Raw genomic sequence first — 22,836 nt, 5'->3', positions numbered from 1 at the left:
TTCCAGGTCAATGATGCCATAGGAAGGGACTGGCCCTGGATCTATTTTGTTACACTAATCATCATAGGGTCATTTTTTGTACTTAACTTGGTTCTCGGTGTACTTAGCGGGTAAGCAGTACCAGGAAAATGTTTTATTACTGTTTATTTTTTAAAATTTGTATTTCTATTCCTACTCTCTGGTTTCCAAAACAATGGTCAGTGGCGGGTTGATCTCAGGAACCTTAAGGGGAGGCCTAGACTATTGCTGTGCCATAGCAAAATACAGCATGCCTAGTATCACAGAAGGAGCCTTTTGACTAAATCAAAGGAATATGAGACCTTTTTTTTGTCTGTAACACGTTCCTCTACCTGTACTCTGTGGGAAGAGGACAGCTCTATGCTCTCCTGTGGGCAAAGCAATCCGTGTGCCATAGAAGGGGATTATAGTAGAATTTCTGTAAGTCAGTAGGACTGAAGGAAGAATGAGAGCATGAGACAAATCCCTTCACATCTGTAGGATGAGATTCCTGCCAAATTATGTCTTCTCACAGGAGAAGTTTTCACATTGTTTAGTATAACTAAAGCTCAGCCTACCAGGAGACTATTTTCCCTGGAGAGAGTCTTGGGCACGTTTCTTCTTCAGTAAGCCCATCTTCTCTATTGTGCAGATTACAAGCCTGGCATGATGCAAGGAGAAAAGATCATTTCCTTCTGACCTTTTCCAAGGATGAACAGAGAAGCAGGAGAAGTCCTTTTAGTGTTTAAGCATTCTTAAGACATGCAGACATTTAGCTGTATTTCAGTTCTGCAGTATAACCCTCTCTGCAAAGCATCGTTTTAGTAGCTTTGATTAAAAACAATGGATATTGTCCCCAGCAGTTAAAAATTTTACTGCCCCTGGGGAGCCACATAATTAAAGGAATCAAGCCAGCAAACATTCCTTGCAAGATTAAAAAAATAAAATCTTCTAGGATTAGGCTTCTAGTTCCATATTTGGGCATGACTGGAGGCCTACAGCCATTCTATGTACACAGCTAAATATGGTATGAGGACTTCTATGTGTCCTCTTTTTGTTCCTAATAGCCTGCCTCCTTTGATGAGCTCTAAATGAGTTTGATTAGGGCCTGTACCTGTTGCCTGGGTAGGGAGCCCTGAAGTCCCTTGACTTTGGATCAAAAGAGAGGGAAAATGATCTCTGAGCAGGAGAGAGGACTTGATGCCTCATAGAAATTATGTCCTCGGTACTTGGGCCTACAAGATAGGAGGGGCAGTAGTGGGACTGGGAAAAAAGGTCCACCTTTGGCCATCTGGCAAAGAGACAAGTAATAGAAGGTCTGCAGGAGGTAATATTTCTATCTTCATTACTCCATTGAAGGAGACAAGCTACTGCAACAGCTGCTGAAAGGAGAAGGGTTTCCATGCAGTAACGGGAGCGTGGAAAAAATCCCCGCTAATGAAGTGTTAGGCAATAGTCTGTGTTTGCATATCTGGAGAGTGATGCTCTGGTACCATTTTGAAACACACACTCGTCCTTCCTCCAGGTGGATACTCTGCCCAGCAGGTAAGGATGTCAGCACTAGTGGGGGATGATGACCAGCTGACAGGGAAAGGGATCTGTTCTATCAGAGGTGCACTCAAGGACCATACAGAACTGCTGTTAAAGGTTATATGATATCTGACTGGATCAAAAGTGCCTGTGAGCCCAGCCACGAGGAGTGCACAGTATTGAAGCACTGCTGATTCAATTTACCTGCACTTGGATTTGTACCCGTGCATAATTAGCAATTGAATTTCCTCTCTCTTTCCTTTTCAACTCAAGAAAGTGTTTTGGGGCCTAAATCTTCCACCTCCTGCCATTCTGCAGCTAAACCACCAGAGTCAGTGGTAGGAGATGGAAGCAGTCTGTAGAGGAAACTGAAATCAAAGATGAAGTTCACCTTGTTTAAGCTGTGAGTCACCCCTTCTGGCTGTCTTCACAGTGTTATGACAGCTGCACTGTTTCTGCAAAAATTTCCCCAACTGGAGAAAAGTAAAAAAAAACTTAAGAATTTGCATCCATGAAAAAACACAGAAATTATAGGAGAAATATTTCAAATTTTCTTTGGTCTAAATAAGCAGTTCTTAAACAATCAACTTTCTAAAGCAGTTCTAAATTCTGCTGAGTTACAAAGTGTCTTCACTTTGCAGATTCAGCTTTTTCTCTTGGAGGCTTGCTATTGCTATTAGTCTGATGTATGCAGATGATCCACCTGTCTGTTCTAGATAGAAAGCAGCATTCCTGGTTATCTTTGAATATCCATTCTGGGCATCTCTGATTTTTTTTCCCATTTATCTATTTCAGGAGCTTCAGCAGGCATGTTGTGTAGGTAGACTTCGCAAAAGACAGATTAGCTTGGGGGGTTTTAATCACTTCTGAATACATAAGTGTAATTAATTGTACTCACAAAGACACCTTGATTGCACCTGCAAAATGAAATGCTGAATTCTGCTCCGCTGAAAGAGCTCTTTTGTAATTTGTTTTTCCTCAGGTATGCCATCCATTCATGCTCCTGGTGAATTTACCAGTCACATACTGGGCTAAATAACATGTCAGAGCGTTTATATGTAGAGCTGTAATCTCTTCCTGACTTGGCTGAGCACAGTACAAAATTCATGTACTCCAAAGGAATATCCAGTCAGCAGATCACACAGCAGACCTCCCCAAGCCCAGGCAAAACAATTCCACATCATTGCTCTGAGCAGTGATTAGAAGTCACTTGAGATCAGAGATGTTCATATCTGCATTATCTGTTTCAGTTAATTAGTGAGGGAAAAAAAAATGGCAGTGCAGGTTCAACCTTCAGACAGGCACACCTAAGTACAGAGAGTCACATCTCCTTTATATTTTGATCCAAATCCCAGGCCAGACAAGCAGTTTCCTAAGGCAAATGGAGGGCAAGAGAACAGACGACGCTTCTGCTTTGGGAGGATCCGGCAAAACACAGTCGGCTGCTTTTGATGCTTTTACCACCAAGGGATAGGTCAGAGTGAATAGGAGGGTGGCTCTGGTTGTAGCTCCTCCTTGAGCAGTTTCTGTGACCTTTCAGCTATTTTTCCCTAGTCTTCTGTCCCCTCTTCCAACCCTTCCCGTTCCTTGGTGTACTTCTCAGGGTGGATGAGATTTGCATCCTCGTGCTCCACTTTGAGTAGTAAGCAAGAGTTTTGAACTGTTAGAATTCTGCTGTTTTGCTCACTTTCCATCTCGCCTCTAAATGTGAGAAATCATATCAACAAGAATAACCTAAATTCCATCATCAGAAAGGGAAAGAGAAATTTTCTTCTGAAACAGCACATAATGCAGAGCTGGGTGTTTATGATCTTGACCCACTCTAACCTCACACAGAGAGAACATCTCTCCAGAATATTCTGCTCCTTGGTATTCCCATTGGCAGGCATTTCTACAGTTTTCTGGGAGAAGTAAAGCAAAGTGGAACAAACTGAACTCTGGTGAAAACAATGAGATTCACCCACCCTTATACTGATGCTTTTGGGTTCACTGAAAAGAGACAGATTGCTTACTAGTTCTGCAAGCCTTTGCTGACCTTGTCCTGCCATGACAGTGCAGTCTTTTTTGAGAAGACTACCTCCAGACTCAAGATGGTAGTTCCATCAAAAAAGCTTATTTGGTCCTTGGCCTGCTGGAGCTGCAAACAGTGACCATTCATTGCCAGCTGTGCTGGAGGCAGCAGGAATGTGTGCACCTGCAATACTCCCTGGGCTGAGGCCACCAGCTCCTTTCCCATGGGATGGAAAACGACCACTGATAGTAATTCTTGATTGTGAACTACATTTGCCTGAGTACAGGCTACCATGCCACATGGGAGGTGGTTTGAATTGCAGTAGCAATTTCCTGAGCCACCTGTTCTCAATGGTTTAATGTTAGTAGAGCATAGAAATTGAGACAATTTAAATGAGTTGTCTTCTTTGGAGAGTCATCTGAGATGTGGAGTATGTGTGATGTACGAAGGAGAGAGACATGGAGTTGCAGGTCATTTACACGAAGCAATCACAGTATTTTCCATTGGGCTAGAAAACTCTAGGTTCAGCCCATTTCGAAATTGGACCCATTTGTTTTAGGTTCTAAAATAACACTTTACAAGCCAAAAATTGAAATATTGGAATTTCAACAGGCTTAATAATACATAGATTCATTCAACGATTATTTTTTTGAGAGTTAATTCATTAGTTTGGATACAGCACTGTAGCAGACCCAGGGGGAAGGTGTTACTGAAGCAGAAAATGTAACTACCATTGATGGATTTTTTCCTAACATTCTTTGTAAGGCTTTTATTATTATTGTTGGGGTTGTTTGTTTCTTTTACGTTGTAAATAGTAAAATATCACTCCCAGGATAAGAAAATTTCATTTTTCATTTTTTCATGCCTTGAAGCTGAGTTTGGGCCCAGAGATAACTGTAAGCTAACTTCAGGCCAGAGAAGCCAGTGGTTCACTTCCTCACTTCCACCTTCATTATCAAACTCCCATGGGAGAGGCTGAACCCTCAGCAACGTGACAGGGGTGCAGATCACACTGGCATACTTTGTCACATATTTTGGCTAGAAATTAAGGGATCATCCTGCTTTGATCCTGCTGCAGTGCTGGTTTCATGCACAGCTCATAATACTGAAAACCTGATCCAAAACCTGTGAAGTCCATGGAAGTCTTTCAGTGGATTTTGGACCAGACAGGAGGAAAGTACCTCATCATCACTGTTAGAAGCCCACCTCCATCTCAGTTACTTGGGTAGCAGCAACATGGCACTCACAAAATTAACATTTTGGCTAGGATTTTCATTATCCTAATATTAGGCGACCAAAATCATTGGTAGGTCTCCTATTTATTTTTGCAGGAGCAAACCTAAGACAGATATTAAGTGGAGCAGCATTTTTTAAGATCCATTCGTTGCTGACATTCTTCAGCAGCAGTAATGGGTAATGCACTGGGGAGAATGGCTTTACCTCTCTTTTCTAGAAGGAGTGGCCTGTATTATCTGCTCTGTGTGTCTTGTGTGGTGATCTGCTTCAGCAGATATAAGATTTAATGCTTAAGTACTCTTGGTCCAGCAATTTTCACAATCATTAAGCTTACTTTTTAAAATACAAGCGTTAAAACCTGGTTTAGAACCACATGAGTCTCTAAATAAGGGAGGTCAGCATTTCTTGAAAAAAATTATTGCTGTATAAGTGTCTCTGAAAGAGGAGAAGAAACAACACTGCAGCCAAAAAGAAGGCAAAGCCAAGCACCCAGGATCATAACTAAGCAACAGGAAATTCTTGTTCTTATGCCCTGTTTTACGTCTATATTCCTAACAATGCTCTTTCATAAAACTGTCATCAGATGTCTGTGACATTTCTAGCAGAATCTATTCCTTTATCTACCCATAATTTATCGTATTTGTCCACCCAATGAGAGATTTGAAAAACAGATTTCATGTCAGATAAGAGCCTTGAATGCTGAAAAGTCTTCAGTGAAACTTTGAGGTCTGAGTTTTTAACTGTATTTTCCAGTACTGTGGCTGAAATGGTCCATAATTGAATGTGTACAGAGTTGTGAGTACCATTAATTACACTTAAACTAGCCCAGTTTGGTTGTGATTACATATATAATCTTAAACACAGATTGAAATCTGGCTAAAAGAGCCACCATCTCACTCTCCAGATGCCAGATTATTGTCAAACAGTTCATCGTTAATCATTATTCATGTAGACATTTGGAGATAACCGTTGGAGAACACCAAGTGTTACAGAATGTTAGAAAATGTCTGGTATTGTACATAAAATTGTACATAAATGTTCCATGTGTGTTCTATTTGAATTGTCAATCAAATGTTGAGAATTAAAGTTTAAAAAAAGGTATTAATCGTTTCCTAAGTATTGATAGAAATGTGGACACTCCAGCTGTTTTACATGTGTGTGTGCAGCAAGGGTGCTTCGTACACATTTGTCTTGCAAAAAATAGAGACAGCTGGGTGTGCTACACAGACTGAGGAGACTTTCTAGTGGAAATCAATCTAACCCATTGTTTTTCCATCTCTTCCTTCTTTCCACCCATGTCCTGTCCCTCCCTCCCTCTTGCTAGGGAGTTTTCCAAAGAAAGAGAAAAGGCTAAGGCTCGAGGCGATTTCCAGAAGCTACGGGAAAAGCAACAGCTGGAGGAGGATTTGAAGGGATACTTAGACTGGATAACTCAAGCAGAAGATATTGATCCAGAAAATGAAGATGAAGGCATGGATGAGGAGAAGCCTCGAAACAGTAAGCAACTTTCTCCTCTCACTTTCTTTTTCTTTCTCCTTCTCTGTCTCCCTCTGTGCTTTTAGCAAAAAGCCTGTGCCCATCTGCTGTAGTGCTGAGGTGGCTTATAAGGAAGAACAAGTTCTTCCTGAGACATGCACTATGCTTATACATGGTTCCAATTTAATGCTTGTAGGAAGCCATGGGAAGCAGAAATACGTGTACAGTAATTGATATTCTGCACATCCTCAGTGTTTTGTCTGTGATACTGGCATAAGATCCTGATATTAAATAGATAAAAGGTCAATACTTGCTGTTAAAGTCCACTACTGAAAAGAGTTTTAAGATACAAGTGTGTCTGTTATTCATTTATTCAATTGTAGTTCAGTGTTGCAGGCTCTTTGCCCATGGTTGGTTCCTTTGAAAGCAAAGGTTTCTTAGGGAAAGCAGTGCTACAGTATGGGAGGAGGGCCAAATCAGCTCCGTTGTACATTAAGTGGGCCATCTGTAACTCCACTGAAATCAGTGGATTTGTGTTTGCTTTTGCCAGGCTGGATTAAGCTCTCAGACATTTCTTCTAAGGGTGTTATTTCTTGCTCTTCTTTTTTGGAGTTGACAAGATGTTTGTACAAAGTGGAAATTCACCAACGATCTCTTATCAGAAATCCTGAAGAAGGAGGGGCTTGAAGAAAGCCGTGCTTCCCAACATTTCATTACCTTTCTTGAATCTTCTTCCACCTTCTCTTTTCCCAACACAGGCTGTGTAACACTTTAGAAACACTTAGCAGTTATCATTGCTGTTTCTGCACTTGGGAAATGTCAGACTTGGAACCTTTACACAGTCAATGGACACTGGCTCTACTCTTGGCTTTCACCATAGGAATGAGCTTTTTCTTCATTTGATTTTGGAAGACATGAAATGTGTCCCTAGATGTCACCCTTCTTGCCAAAAGATCAAAACCTATGGGATGATCCCGCCAGAAACATATATTCCTGTAATAGGAAGATTGGACATGGGAAACTTGTGCCTTTCTTTCTTCAGCAAGATTTTTAACAGATGTTCATGATGTTTAAGATATTCATAAGCACTATTGCTACCAAAAAAATGAAGTTCTTTTAGAAAAAAAGAAAGGAAAAAAGTTGGGTCATTAATATCAGGTTTTACCCATGATATTTAGGTATCTGGACTTGAAGGAGTGACTGTGGTGACTCGCTCAGACTTTTCCCAAATCAGGTTATTTTGATTTTTATGCTGGTGTTTTCATAGGTCATATAGTTTACTTTCACAAATTGCCCTCAGTAGCCATTCAGAAATGAATTTATAAATCACGGCCAAAATTTCCTGCTCTGTGGCATACGATACATGAATAAATCAGATGAGGATTCATTGCATGTGCTGTTGAGTGTGGTCAATCCATGTTTGAGCTAGCAAGCTCCTTTTATGGGTGGTGATATCAAGAACTGAAAGGTAACGTATCTCCAGCTTGCTTTCAGTTCTTCCTGTTCAATTTGATAAGGTGAGTTTTGTAAGACATGGTTTATCAAAATTAGTCCTCTCACATCTGAGTCAGAAAAAACTGAGAAGTACAGACCCTTTCCTCAATGGTTTCAGCTTAAGATTACACCACAGAAAAGGTACTGTGATAAGTGACAGGGCAGGGCAGTTTGTTTAGGGTGAAGTTTATTTTTGGTGTGTTATCTCCTGCATTGAATGCTTTGGCATTCATGCCAGCAGTCAATCACCAGCAGGGTCAAACTGAAGGAGAAAGATGGTATTCATTCTCTCCCAAAAGCCATCTACAAAATAAACTCCAAAGGAAGGATTCCAAAGGAATCCTTTTGGCTTGAGTGTTCTCAAGACATTTGAATCCCACCTACTACCAGACCAAGCTTACATCACCAAGACCCCAATGTCTTCCTTGTTTTCTTGTATTTGGCTCAGTTGCCTCAAATGCACCTTCAGTGTCTTTTGTTCAAGTGCTCTTCAAAGCTCATCACTTCATTTCTAGTACAGCATCCTGAACTCCACAGCTGAGTGCAACTGTCCTTTCCAGCACACTTTGCTCAGTGACTAATTAATGTTGACTTTTAAGGTATCAGCCCTGAGAGCTTCAGATGACAATTATCTGAACTGCACAGGGCAGTCCAGACCTCCTTAAGCTGCTGTGTTAGCTCAGTAAACTTCAGGTGTGGCCTTTGCCTCAGTTGTGTTGTACTGATGCTCAGGGGACACATGCTTCTGCCTGACCTCTGACAGTGATTCACAGAGATATTTTAAAGAAGTCACGTCAGTTTTTGCTTCTTTGGTTTTCCCTTGGAGGTTGTTTGGAGGTTTGGGGTTTTTTTTAATAAAAAGTATCAGAATAGTACAGAAGTTCAAATAAAATATACTTATTAATCTAGAGACTCAGCTAATGTAAGTTCTGAGACTCAGCAGTTTACACCATCTGGACTCTGACCCAGGTAGTCTACCTAAACAGAATCATCCCAAACACAGAGAACATATGTTTCCAGTCTCTTCTCTGTCCTTGGCAGCTACAGAGACAGGTTTTGCTGTCTTTTAACTTTGTAGAGAGTGCTGCCCTCTTGTCAGCATGGGAACTGCTTCCTGTAAAACAAAGGACACAAAGTGGAAGGGAAGAGAAACTCGCTTGCATCCCCTTTCGGTTTAACTGCCTGTGACAGTCCTTAGGGCATCATCAGTCATGATCTGCATATGCTGCTGCTTTCCTGAGGCTGTCAAACCTTGCCCAAAGTGTCACTGGGTGTTTTCAGCCCTTAATGAAGTTATCAAGTCCAAGGATACAACAGAGAGGACCTTAGTGAAGGAAACGGTGAAAAAGAAAGATGAACGGAGCCAGAGCTGGACAAGCTGTGCAGCTTTTAGCTGTTCTCTCCATAGCAGAGGTCTCGGCATTCTGCTGAGGGAGTTCATCACCAGTCATCTCTCACATAGATTGAGAGATGTTCACAGAGCAGGCTGAGCTAATTCCCTGTGTTTTGAGGAAGTACCAAGTTTAAAGCAGTTTTTCCACGTTGTTTACAAACATGGTTTTGCCGTTGTGACAGATGTGAGGTGGGAAATGTGAAAGGATTCTGGGGGCTGTTTGTGTTGATGGTTTTGTTCTGTGCTCTTTCCCTGACGTGCCTTCCACATGGGAAGAAAGCATTAATTTGACAGAGGGGAGAAACACGTCATGTCACAGAACAGCTACTGAATTCAAAATTACATGATAGCAAAGAAAACCGTCCCTCCTGTTGCCACAGTTACTGGGAATTTGCCCGTTTATTTTCCCTTCCTGAGAGTGGTCTGGAATGCATCTGTAGCTGTGGGCAGAAGCAGGAAACCTCAATCCAACCCAGATTCTCCTCCTATTGAAATTAATTGGCAAAACTCCCACGGAGTGCAGTGGGGTCACAAATAATCTGTGAATGGGCAGAGCGAAGTAATTTGATGTTTCTGAGTGCTCAGATTTTTTCCTCCCTCTGTTTCCTTCTATTTCAGTTCTATTTGGTGCTACCATGTGCAGTGAGAGCGTGACCTCACTACTGTCAACAGAGTCCCTAAAAGTAAAAAAGCCCACTGCTTTTTAAAGGCATTCCATGATTCAAGACAATTAATTCTTCTGGTTAACTCATATCCAACATAGGACTGTAAAATCAAGAACTGATTTGCAAGTAGCCTACCCTACTAAAATTTAAAGTCTAATCATTCTGCAAGGCCCTATTATAATGGAACTGATGGCTGTAGATAATGACGTTTTCGTGTAACACAGCAGATAAAAAACCAGTACAAATCAATGTGTTCCCTATCAAAATCATATCATATTTCAGATGGTACGTTAAATAATGAAAGGTATGTGTCTGCATATGCAGATTTGTGCCTCAGTTTAAGTAGGAATAGTGCACAATTGAAGACAAAAAGTGCAGAAATACAGACAGGTTCCAAAATATATATAAAAAATTAGGCAGTTTAAAAAGAAATAGTCTTCAATCTTCACCTTCAGAGCATTTCTGCAGTGCCTTAGTGACCTTTGGAAATTTTCATTAACATCTGAGTTCACTGCCTCTAAGGAATCAATGACAACCTAACTTTTTGGTGCACTACAGGTTTTGTCTCTCTCTTTAGACTACCGTCACTTGTGAACGCCACCATAACTAAGAAGTAGACTGCATTTAATCACAGGTTTATGAGACTGTTCCCTAGAAAAAAATGCTTTTGAGACAAGGAAGAAGTTTTCAGGAGCAAAAGCAAAATTTTAGAAGAAATTGGTACCTCTTGGACCATTAGAGCTTTTGGAAAATCTGTGTCTTTCATGGAAATACTTTGTGCTTCTGCACCATCAGGCCATAAACAAGAACAGGAGAGATGGTAGTTTAAAAAGGAGAAGGGAAGAGTTTTAGAACTCTAGGAGCAGAAGCCTCAGTAATTTCAACCCAAACAGGGTTTTATTTCCAAGAGCTCCTACAGTAGTTTGACTCTATTATGTAACAGGGATAAAAGCATGACCACCTGCCTCTAAAAGTCCAGGCATTTATCTATCCAATTCCTATTGACTTGACTGCCTTTTTCACAGTCAATTTATGTACCTCAAGGAGACTGCGTTGATTTCAGTGAGGTTATGTACGAAATACCCGCCACTGCCTTGAATGAAAGCTGTCACTACATCCTGTGCAGCCCTTTGGGACAGATAGGGATGTGCAGCTGTTGGATGGAGAGAGCTTTGTGTGCAGATCTAATCATGATACCAAGATAAAAGAACAGCAACTTCAACTCGTACATTTGTTCAATTTGTACATTTTGTAATTCCATAAGTCAGCCTGCTCAGTGGCCTCCAAATCATGTGCTTAGTGTACAGACAAGCAAGTGGCTTATTACTTTCAGCCTGAAATAAAATATCATGGTGCTGTGGGATAATGTCTAAGGTAGGAAGGATTTTCAAAGACTTCATTGCAGGCTAAAATTTCAGGGTGGCCTAAAAAACTCTTGGTCCATCTTCGGCAGTGAAATCTAACAGGCAAGTGCACAGCTGGGGAATTAACATGGAAGATGCAGAGGGGAAAATGAGAGAGTGGATATTTCCAAGATATCTATTTTACATCCAGTCTTGACCCTCACTGCCTGGAAACCCCTGTCTTCTTACTGTGTGAGCAAAAGGATGCTGTTCTGAGTTAATTTCTGTTTAGCAGAGCATACTTTAACTTGTCTGTTGACAGCAAGTTAGTTCATCCTGTATTATTCTAGTGTCAGCCACAGAATCTGTCCAAGTGTATTTCACATACACATGGAAGGACATGGACAACCACCCCTCGACAGGCAGGTACATAAATTGTCAAAAAGCAATTAAAACAAAAAAAAAACACAGGGGGCTTGCATGGAATTTAAGATCATCTAAACAAAAGCTCTAAGAGGCACAGGCTGGAAAATGAAATCTTTATCAATTTAATTCCTCCAGTGCCAGTTGGTGGCTTGAGAAATGCATCATAGAACCTGGTTGCATTTTGCTTTCCATGTTTAAATACAAGGAAATCAATGCTGGTGCTGTAAAATGATTTATTGTCTGTCAACACTTCATCCAAAGAGAAAGAAAACACCATCTCTTCTACTTTTATCGTTGTCCACTGATGTGGAAAATAATCATCTGGTAACCAAGAAGAGCTTAGCTGCAGTGCCAACAATTTGTAGGCATTTCACAAGGGTGCCTGATAGGTACTTCACAAGGAGTTTAGTAACTGGGATAGATTTATTCTCCTTCGCCTGGAGACAGAGGGACAAAAGAAGTGCTTTTTGGTGTTCACTGTGCCACCAGCTTCTTCTAGGGGAAAAAAAATCCATGTACTGCTGTGCAGAGGTTCCAACACATGGTTTGCTTGGACAGGAGTGGCAGCAGCTCCCAGCTGTGTGCTGTGCCCAGTAGAAAAACAGTCCCAGTGGCATTTTCCTACCTTGTCATCTTTTGAAGCAGCTCATACACTGCTCTTAATATAAATACTGGAGTTTGAGGACAGCTAATAAAAGGCCTTTGTAAATGATAAGTCAGCTTTGTTTCTGTTGTGTGGTTCTTCGCAGAGAAGCTCAGGTTGCGAAATGCAGCATGGGTTTGTGCTACAGATGTCGAGCTCCAGCCTATAATTAGGATGCTGCCTAGAAAAAGCTTCTAGGACATTAGTTCTCACATTAGGCTGAATCACTCCTACAGTCCTTAGGCAAAAATTGTACTGAAATTCCTGGGGATTTTGCCTGGGTAAGGACTTGGGCCCCAATCTGTTTCATCCAAGGTCAATAACAAAATGTGCAAATGTCAGCAGTTGAAAAGGTTGCCCAACGTGAGGTCTTGGAGCACAGAGGCTTCTCAGTGCTCACACATGACTTCACTATTGTGTAACTGGCATCCACCAAAGGGAGAGCATGAGGTATTTGGGGTCTGAAATCACTTACAGCACAGAGTAGTCCACTGTGTACTGTTTGCCCAGTGCATAATTTCCCTGGCTAAAATGTTGTTGTATCTGGCATGAATTTGACCCACTGTCATTAGAAGCATGTAGCTTCCATAACAATACTGAAATAAATGTGTGATCAGATCCAGGTAAACTCTGATATCCTAGAAAGGAAAAGCTACACATATCAGAAAAAACTAAGAGCATTTGTGAGGCTTTGTAGTGACCCTGCAGGTAGCTGTGGTAGCAGAGTACACAGGGCAATGACATTCAGTGATGTAGGTAAAAGTAAAGCTACCATTAACAAGCATCATTTCCATTGTATAATTTCTATGCAGCTGAAGAAACAAAAAAAAAAGATCATTTAGGGTGATTCTTCTTCCACCTTTACCCCACGTTCCATCAACGTCGACAAAAATATGATGTCAACATTTGACTTTTTCCTATTGAAATAAAATCAAAACAGAGAGTAGATTTTCTTCCTGACTCTCTTCACATGTTCTTTTGCTTCCTCTTCATGTTCACATGTTCTTCTGCTTTTTTTTATTGTGAGTGAAAAAGCAAGGAAGCGGTAGGTCCTTATCCTCGATTGTTTTGCGTTTCTCCCTTTCAAAGAGGAGGAAATACTTAAGAAAAAAGTTAGTCTTTTCAAAAAAGTGAAATTTAAAACTGTGGGGTTTAAATTGTGCTTTAAAATGCTTCAGCTACAACATTGATTCTTGAAATATGTATGCAGGGTAATATTTGGAGAGGGGTGAAATCTTGTTCTGGACTCTTTTGTCCAATAAAAAAAAAAAAGGCACAGGAAGGCTAAATGATGTTCTCAGGATCACCCATCCCCCAGTGGCACGGGCTCTCACACCATTCTCTACCCTCTAGAGCGGAAAGAGCAGAATTTTCACCCTGGATTGCATCACATAATGCATTTCCAGGTTTGATCAGGGTAGTTTTGAACTATTTTCCTTCTCTGGCAATTCACAGTAATCGTGTTAATCATGTTAAGAAATACAGTTTTCTTTTTCCCCTGAATGTCTGGATGGTTCACTCCATGTAAGTTAATCAAAAGGTCTGGTTTTCTGGTTTTTGTTAGTAATCTAATTTAATAACCCAGCCTTTAGCAAAAAGCAGCTTTTAGGTTCATTGTCCCATAGATTTCACAACTGCCCAGTTTTTCTTTCTTTCTGTCTCAAAGGAAGCTTTGATCATAAAACAAAAAGCAAGCAACCATTTGAAAACCTTCTGCCCCTTCCTTCTCTGCTGAGAAGTTACTGCCAGGGTGGGTAAATCCCATCTAACAAAACAAGATGTTAAAGCAGTTTAGCTCAAGCCTGCATCTTCTATCAGAGCACAGTATGGAGAAAATGATGTTTCCTTTGTTTGAACAGAGAGCAAAAGAAGAAGAAGCTGCTGGTATTCAGGACAAAGCTGTGGCCAATGTAACAACCTGTAATTCAGCAGTAATTTGTTCCAACAGAGCATCAAACAGAAGGCCTGATAGAATTTGGTGGAGAAGGAAGAATGTTTCCAGGAATCAGGGAAATTCCCCCATTTGGGGAAGGCAGGCTATACTCAGGCATGTGCCTGACTCCATCAGCCAGCTTCTGGAGTGAGTGCTGGTGAGCAGTGACAGCTCTGAGATAATTAGCTGACTCTAAGAGGGTCACTGTGATGAGCACCAAATCTCTGTGCCACTTCTGCATGGGAGAATGGGTGCCAGAGTGGAGACCAAACTCCAAAACTGTGCTAATTTTTGCCCACAGGCTCATTTTTTTTCTTCTTGCTCCATTGCGGGCATCAGAGGTTACAGCAATTAGTAAAGCTTCCAGGTTACTGTAGTTTACATCTGGGGAAAAAAAACTCTTCCTATAAGATCCTCTCTGACTGAAAGAGTTTTGTGGTGGTCTACACGTGCTCTTGCTCTCTTGCAGGTGAGCATTTGGCTTGTGTTGTTCAACTCACAGGTCCTTCCAGTTCCTCCCTTCCCTGGCTCTTGTATCCTGAAGCACAAACAGCTTTATACTGAGCACTGCTGGAGCAGTGGTGTGTGGCCAGCTACAGCATATAGAGACTGACATTAATGTTGATAGGGAATTAAGTGTATCTCCTATAAAAGCTATTTCCCAAGCAAAGACTGACTGGTGGGATGACACCTCTGTTTTTCCTGCTGGAACAGAGACTTGTGTTGATGTAGGAATTCTCTTACAGTACTCGTTTGTTACACAGAAATATCTTTGAAGGTAAGGCTTTAGAGGGAATCCATTGTTTATATAGCTGGGGAAGACACCTTTGTGCAAATAAATTAATCTCTATCTGCCCTGTTGGCAAGTGTTTCTTGAAGCTGTCAAGATTAATCCACTGACAGTGGTTCTGCTTCTCAAGAGAGGACATTAGTCAGTGAGAAAGCTGCCTTTGCCATACCTTCTAATGAATTGCTTTACTTCCAGTGGTTAGAGAGGCATAGAAAGCATTTGGTACCAGGATCTCCACAGAAAATTTTTAGAAGAAATGCCATAAACCCCTAAGCTGAGTATTCATAGAGGAAGACCATATTTTATATTATTTTTTAAGCAGATGTCTAAAGCATGCTCTTAAATCTTTGTAAGGACACTTATGAAGTGGTTTTAAAAACTATGGAGTATTCAGCAGTTCCTGCTGAAGTCAGTGAGAATGGCCCATGATCAGTGTTTGAAAATAAGTTATCACTGCAGATGTAGCCTCAGCAGTCTCTTCACTGAGGAGAAAGCACTGGTGAGCAGGACTGATAGCAGCTGAAATCCTGAGCGTTGTTTTGATGTGGTGTGAGGAACTGTCAGGAGAGAGGCTGTGGTGTTCAGGAACGGTAGCTGAGGGACACGAAGCATGTGTTTTGAGTTAGGAACAACTGCTGGGGATGAGAGCTACTTTTATTACAGTAATGTCAGCCAAGATCAAAGCCACAGTGCGTCTGGCACTGTATATACTGAAATTCAAAGTATGTGTATGTATTTCCTTTCTACAGGAAATCAAAACTAGTAAAGGTGGCATTCAGCTGACTAAACACATTAATCTAATGCCAATTTAGACACCTCATCAAGAGCTTCACTGTGAACTAACAGGTCAAGTATAGCAGCCAAGGCTTGTACTCCTGCAGTGTGATAGTTGGAAGGAGTATCCTAAATGGGGTGTCAAAAATGTCATCCAGTGCCTCAGAAAAGGCAACTGAGTGTGGTTAGTCCAAAGACATGTAGGAAAAGTTTAGTACAAGTGGAACCTTCAATACTGATCCTGTAAGCTGAATGTCTTAAAGGAGTGTGATGGAACCAACTGCAACAGAAGTTGTTCTGACACGATGTTTTTTCCCCCCTTGTCTAAGTGTGTATTCACCATGACCTATCTCTTTGTCTTCCCTCATGTATTTTATGTTATAACTTGAAGATTCATGTGCAGGAAGGTAAATACTGAAGCCCAGACCAAGAGCTCTGTTTGGGAGGGGCTCAAAGCAGGAAGACTCGAAGAGCCCAGGACAGACTGAGGGATGCAGGAGGTGTGTTAGCAGACCTCTCCTAATGGAGAGTAAAAATCTCCTGATGGGGTAAAAATCTCTGGTTGTGTTTGCTCCTGGGGAGAAAAGCAGGTCCCCTCCATGCCAGTTATCTCATAGACAGCATCAAGCCTGGGGAGGTGGCGGGGGAAGGAAAATGTTTCCAACCGAGGAACTGAACTGAAAATAGCTGTGGCACTGAGTCTGATTACAGCAGCTCTTCAGTTAGCAGGACTGTAGAGATAAGACAACAGATTAGATTAGAGAATTGGCCTTTCGGATCTTGAGAGCTAAATTCAAATTCAGCTTTAGTGCCAGGTGTTCGTAGGGCTGCTCATGCCCTCATTCCCATTTACAAAGTTCACAAATCACAGCCTGATGCATCTCTCTTCCCCTTTTTCACTTGAGGAAGGGCTGCACTCAGATGTGTCCCTCTAGATTCAAACTACGAAGGACTTGTAGTGGACCCAAGGATAGGGGTCCCTTTAGATCAGGGTGAGGATGTTACCAACTACATTAAAATTCATAGTCTGAAGCAGCAGAAGGGTTAAGCGTCAGAACAAGGATGCAGAGGCAGAGCTGCTGGATGCTCACAGATGTGCAGATCAAAACATAAGTGTATTATGTAGCTGTTGGAAGAACCAGGAGCAGAATAACAGGGCTATGCCAGGTCACGAATGACTTGTTTTAACACAGCTGTGTGAGGGAAGCTTGCATAACACCTGCCCACACTAAGCTTAACTCAAGCTGTTGTTATCAGTCCCTCACTCTCCTGCATGCTAGAAGTATTTGCAAACCAGGAATCTATTATTTCGAGGCCACTATAAAATGCCTGTTTCTTTGCCTCAGGGTAATTAGCTTATTCTCAGTGCCTTGCTCAAGAGGTAGAAAAACTTTAATCATATGTTTGACAAGCTGGCTTTAGGGGCAAGACTCTTTAACTTCAATTTTTGCTTTTCTCCTGGCTGCACAGTAATACACAGCCTGCCCAGCCAGGATGTCTCATGCTTCTGACTCATATGATATTGTGATAGTAGTGTCTAGTATCAGACTAGTCATTATGTTAGTAAAAGTGTCTGAAAGAACAGCACATGCAGGAGCAGCTTACAAAATCACAAGCATTTTTATTTCCTAGGCACAGAAGAAATGTAGCAGATTAAGTTTTCCAACCAGAATTATATGCACATTTTGGAATAGGAGAGGTGATGTCCATTTCAGATCATGAAGCTGAACTGAATTTGTTCAACGCGATGCAAGAGCACAACTCCAAAGGTCCAGTGCTTTCACAGAGCCCTGGCTCTGGAGAGACCTAAATCTCATGGGTATGATGGTGTATCTGTTGATCAGTGAACTGAATTGCTTGATTGTTTGCTGTCAAGGAAGGCATCATCCATAAGGTTCCTCACACATCCCACATGAATCCTGCTATTAGAAAACGTCTGTACTTGCTGAGAACTCATCTCAGTCAGGCACTGTCTGTTCAGATGGACAGGGCCTTGCTGCTGTCTTTTCTTGATAAGATTAATGCTTAAATATTTTAAACACTACTCCTATATTGAGTTTTCCCAAATGCAGGGAGCATACACTACTCTTCCAGCTTGCAGAGTGGCATTTCAGATGAAAATTCTATCACTTGTTCTTTCCTACCATCTCTTTGCCTGTGTTCCAGTCACTACCCAGTTGTTCTGCCTGTCCTTTGAAAGAATACAGCCGAGTTCTTCCCTCATATTCACTTTTCTTTGGGTTGTTTTGTTTGGTTTTTCTGCCGACAAGGGCCGGCCTCCTGGAGAATAGCTTCCTTCTTCTATCCCAGAGAAGATACACCTTCTCACTGGCACAATTCCTGCCTAAGGTCCCTGGTTGTAGGGTTGTGCAATCTTCCTCTGGGGAAAATGTCCATTGCGAGCTACCAGGGCATGACTCCGCACCCACTGCACCACCCAAACAGTCCCTGCTGTCCTGACCTCTCCTCTCATGTGCTCTAGATCACAAATTATAGGGCACTCACCAAGTTCTCAGGCATCACTCACCTTGAAATGGCTTTTGACTGGCAGGAATGTCATAAAGCAGCCGGAGCTGCATCTCAGTCACTTTGAAGTTTGGCAGTCCACGTGTAAAGCAGACACCTAGACTCCCTGGAGAGTTCGTGATGACCTAAGCAGATCAGCTTGGAAGTAGCCTCTGTAATTTTCTTTGCTTCTCCTGGACTCTGCGGGGAAGATGGATTCACAGTGCTGTGCACTGAAAGAACAAAGATGCTGTTGCTGCAGTAGAGATCCTGATCAGGGCTACCACCTCGTCATGCAGGTGTATATTTGTGTGGGTGGGCACATGCAGAAGCTCCCCATGCACAGGAACTGCAGAAAGCAGCACATGGGCTGCTTTAAAACCACCTTTGTGCTTAAAACCCTTGTCCTGTCTATTTTCATTGATAACAACACCAGTGAGAAATATGAATAGCTTCATGGTTACTAGAGGCACAAAAAGTGGAGGGGTTTTTTTTTCTTCTAGTTGTTTTTACTATCTTGAGGGCACTTCCTTTGTGGTTAGCTATTTAGTTCGTGACCAATGTTTGTAGCACTTCCCAACACATTATCTACAGCGTTCGCAGCTCTCATGCCCCCATTTCTAAGGCACCTGCAAGACCAGCCTGCAATGATGGAAGCCTTCTGATTTCCAGTGAGATGTCCCTGCTTTTTGTGCCCACATTATCCTTTTGTGGGGTGGTGTTAGGAGCATTTGATGGCACTGCTGCTTGTCCTAAGTTCCTCTGCTAAAAATCATAAAGAATGAGAGAGGAAACCTGTAGAACTCTTACGAATGTGCTGTTGTGATTTGTTTGCAAAATGCTGTTGGAAGAGCCATAGATCCTCAGTTGTTATGCCTTTCCTCCATTTTATCTGTCTGTCCTTGAATTGCTTCAGAATTCTGTGGGGAACCAGGGAGTTTGCTAAAAAGTGTTATACTGGCACAAGAAACGCTATAAACCATGTCCTGGCAAATAAATGCCTTGCACTTTGGCACCTTAATTGTTGCTCCTAGCAAGGCAAACAATGCCAGTCATTCATCAGACAAGAAAATCAGTTTAGGAGGTCATAGGAGGATCCAGATTCAGGAGAGAGACATCTTTCAAGGTGTGTGTTCTGGTAGCACCTCTGTCACCCTGTGACGCAGCCAGTCTGTCCTCCTTCAGCCACAGGGATTGCAGAGATACTTGCATTGCACTTGCAGGCAGATTCTCTGCATGGAATGGGTTCCTATAGCAGACTTAGGTGTTTGCTCAGCAGTGCAAGCAGTTATGCAGAGAGACTTCCCCTCTTGACCTTTTCAGCAGAGAGTTAGGCTCCTTTCTGCAAAGTCTACTTTTGGGTGAGTCCCACGTCCTGTGCTTAAGAGATATTTTGAGATACCACAGGTTATGCAAAGAAAAGCTTTGTCCTTCAGGCAGAAAAATGCAAAGAGTTTTTAAGTTCTTCCTTTCAAATACAGAACAGAATATGTGTGACACTGGCAAAGGCTGTCACTTGGCAGGGCCAGGAGTCTGACTGTGCCCATTGCTTGGTCCTCTGTGCAATGCGCATTCCACTCACTGGCTGTAATGAACAAATATTTATGGAATGCAGCATATTACTGTCAATATTGCTATAAAAAGAAGGGAAATGGCAGCTGTTCAAACTAGCTGGGGAGTCTGTTACAGTAAAATAAGTCCCAGGAAGATAAATTAGTAGCAAGGTAATGCATTTATAGGTGTGCAGTAATCTGTATGTGGTAATGACAGATCTGTTAATCACAGGCCTGCACAATTAATACATTTCACTTTCTCTCCTGCTCCCTTTTGTAAGGTATAAATTTATGTAGCCAATGGCTATATCCCCTCAACAGCATATGATGTGTATGGACATATGGTGACCCTCTGGAAGGGGAGAAGGACAAGGTACACCAAGGCTTCATAAATTAGAGATACACTTTGCAATTTGTATTGTAAAATAGACCATTTCTCCATGAATGAAACATTCGATGATACAATACTCCCTCTCAGCATTGGCAATGTTCCTGCTTTGTGCTGCTCTGTCCAGTACAGCAATGTTACACTCCATCAGCTTCCGTGGTGCACTCCAGTGCCCAGCCTGGGTTTAGTGTGATCACAGGTCTTGTGGCTGCACAGGGACTGTGATGCCTTCCACTGATGGAAAGGTGTTTTTACCAAAAGCCTTTTCCTGTTTGACTGAAGTGGATGCCACTGGCAATTACTTCACAGCTCTTTATTACTACCCTTGTGTTTTGTGGCTGACCTTGAGTGAGAGTGTGAATCCAGCTCGTTCACCTTACAATTGTAGTCATCTGTGCATACCCCAAAATCAGGCTATGCAAAGTGTGTATGTTACATGTATTTAATGTAATATGGTGTCTAATACTGTCCATTATGAGTATTGGTCTCTGAGCCCTTAGAAAATACTTTTCCAAGGATTTTCACAATTTTTTTCTGGGTATTTTTTACTGTGCTAGATTTATTGACAACTTCTGTGTAAGTTTGGGAGGTATGCAAGCACCAAGATCCTACATGTAGTTCAAGTTCCCTTTCTTCTTCTGCTGTGAAAGCTTTTCTGTCACAGAACTCCTTTTCAAGGCAGGAAACACTAAAGAATTCCCCAGTCATATCTAGTATATTTTCCTGACAAAACCAGGACATCCAGGGAAAGCTAATGTCTTACCTCTGCAGTTTACCTTCTGGATGCTGCTTGCATTTAAGAGCACAGCCACTGATTGTTCCCAAGGCACAGCATGCATGGAGCAGAATGAAAGCTGTATCTTACTTAAATTAATGAATAAGATGAATGAGTGCAGCATTTTCAAAACAGGCAGAAGAGGAAAGCTAGGCAATATTCACATATTAATTAAAATGAGAGCTCTTCACCAAAAAAATATGAGTCAATTGATATTCTGACAGCTGCCCATAGACTCATTCATGAAATGATGGCCATGAAAGGCACCATGGGAAGCAGGGGTTTACTGGAGACAAAGTCATTCACTTGATGCACATACTGTTAAAGGAAGCAGCCTGGCTATTGCCATTTATTCTTGTTGTGCTTGATGGGAAAGGAAATCTGAAATCCCAGCTGGAGAATTCACAGGACGACTTTGCTCTTTAGATTTGCTTTATCGTTGTGCAGAGTCCCACTTGGGAGACATTAGCATCAGTGATAACTATACTACTTAGCACTTACTGTAATGTGTTCATCTGCACCTCTCCGAGAGGCTGGCAAGGTGAGTGCAGAATCACAGCTCCCCTGGCAGAGGAACTGAACAGGTATGTAGAAAAGCTTGGTCATATGGCCAAGGTGGCACAATAAAGTGAAATGGTGGGCAAGTGACTTCAGGTCCCTCTGACCTCAACTGCCAGTGGGGGAAAAAAGGGTTATTTAGACCCATATTTTGCAAAATAATTCATTACCAGTAGACACTGAAGTATTGGAGAAATCAGAGTCTGAGTGAGCATATTATAAAAAATCAATCAAATGTATTTTTGTTTTTTAAAATCTGAAAACCCCCCACAAGCCTCTTTCACTGTGAGTGAACATTCTGCTGGAAAGTCACACTGTTTCAAGTCAAGTACCTAACCCGAGGACATAAAGTAAATGTGTTTTTTCAGCCTGTCCCTAGAATGGAGGGACACATCAGTATGGCATTCAGAAAAACTGTGGCAGGAATCGATCTGCCTCTGTAGCCTAACTCAAACAGCTAAATCAGAGAGGTGAAGTCAGGCAACGTGAATAGCCTCTGATATATCCAGTTTTATAATTAATGCCCAGATCTGCAAAGCCATGTAGTAACATGTCCCATTAAAATCTGTGAAAAGTTTGCTTTGTCTCTATTTCTGGAACTGGGGACCCTTTGCCCAAGCACGATTGCCTCTGAGTCTTCAAATGTCACAGTATTAAAGTGAGATTCAGCAAGATGTGTGACAGCGTTAAATAATCCATGGAAATAAATCTGAATATTAAAATTACTTCCACCACCAAGATGACAAGAATTTCGTAAATGCAAGATGCAACAGTGGTAATGATATCTCTGAACTGGGAAGCAAATACTGTTCTCCCAGTGTGTGAAGGAAAAATCGTCTCAGGACTGCACAGAAGGGTATTTGCTTGTGCCAGCTTTCTGTTTCAGTGGCTGGCTGTCTTTTGGCAACCTGCCATCCAATAATTCATTGCATGCCCATGGGGCACTTCATAGGAGGAGGGACATATGTTAGTGCAAGAGCAGAGCTGGTATCAGTGCTTGATGCCAGTGACATGGAACAGAGGCTCTCAAAGGGTCTTGCACATCTGTCTAGTCAGACACAGACTGCAGACTCTGCTCTTATTTTTCTCTGTCTGTTGGGTCTCAGAGCTAGAATTAACACAACACGAAGCATTTTTCAGGTTTGTTTTTTTTTTAGGAAGCTGCTCTATAGCTGTTGTTGCTGCTTTAACTGCTGCAGGAATGCTATGTAAGTAATGTGAAATTGGAGTTTAGGTAGTCCAGGAGAAAAAGTCTGCATTCAGTGATGAGCCACACTGTGGCAAGATGTAAGAAGTGCAAAGGCTTCAGAAGGAACCAGAGAGAGAATATCAAACCTATTGGTCCT

General features: G+C 41.8%; 1 protein-coding gene across 25 annotated transcripts in view; it reads left to right on the top strand.

The window, feature by feature from the left end:
- The window catches only part of CACNA1C (calcium voltage-gated channel subunit alpha1 C), a 463,884-nt gene that overhangs the window by 317,375 nt on the left and 123,673 nt on the right, over positions 1-22,836 (top strand). For 17 of the 25 annotated variants that reach the window (XM_019288711.3, XM_019288716.3, XM_019288714.3 and 14 more), the window contains one exon: positions 6,099-6,271. In XM_019288711.3, coding sequence (XP_019144256.1) covers positions 6,099-6,271 — 173 coding nt within the window. Of the gene's footprint in view, positions 1-6; positions 111-6,098; positions 6,272-22,836 lie in introns of all 25 variants that reach the window. The other 8 variants (XM_019288718.3, XM_019288713.3, XM_019288699.3 and 5 more) reach the window with 1 other exon arrangement.

This window comes from Corvus cornix, chromosome 1A (assembly GCF_000738735.6).
Source record: "Corvus cornix cornix isolate S_Up_H32 chromosome 1A, ASM73873v5, whole genome shotgun sequence".
In the NCBI taxonomy this organism is placed as follows: domain Eukaryota; kingdom Metazoa; phylum Chordata; class Aves; order Passeriformes; family Corvidae; genus Corvus; species Corvus cornix.
This window is presented reverse-complemented; position numbering and strand designations above follow the sequence as displayed.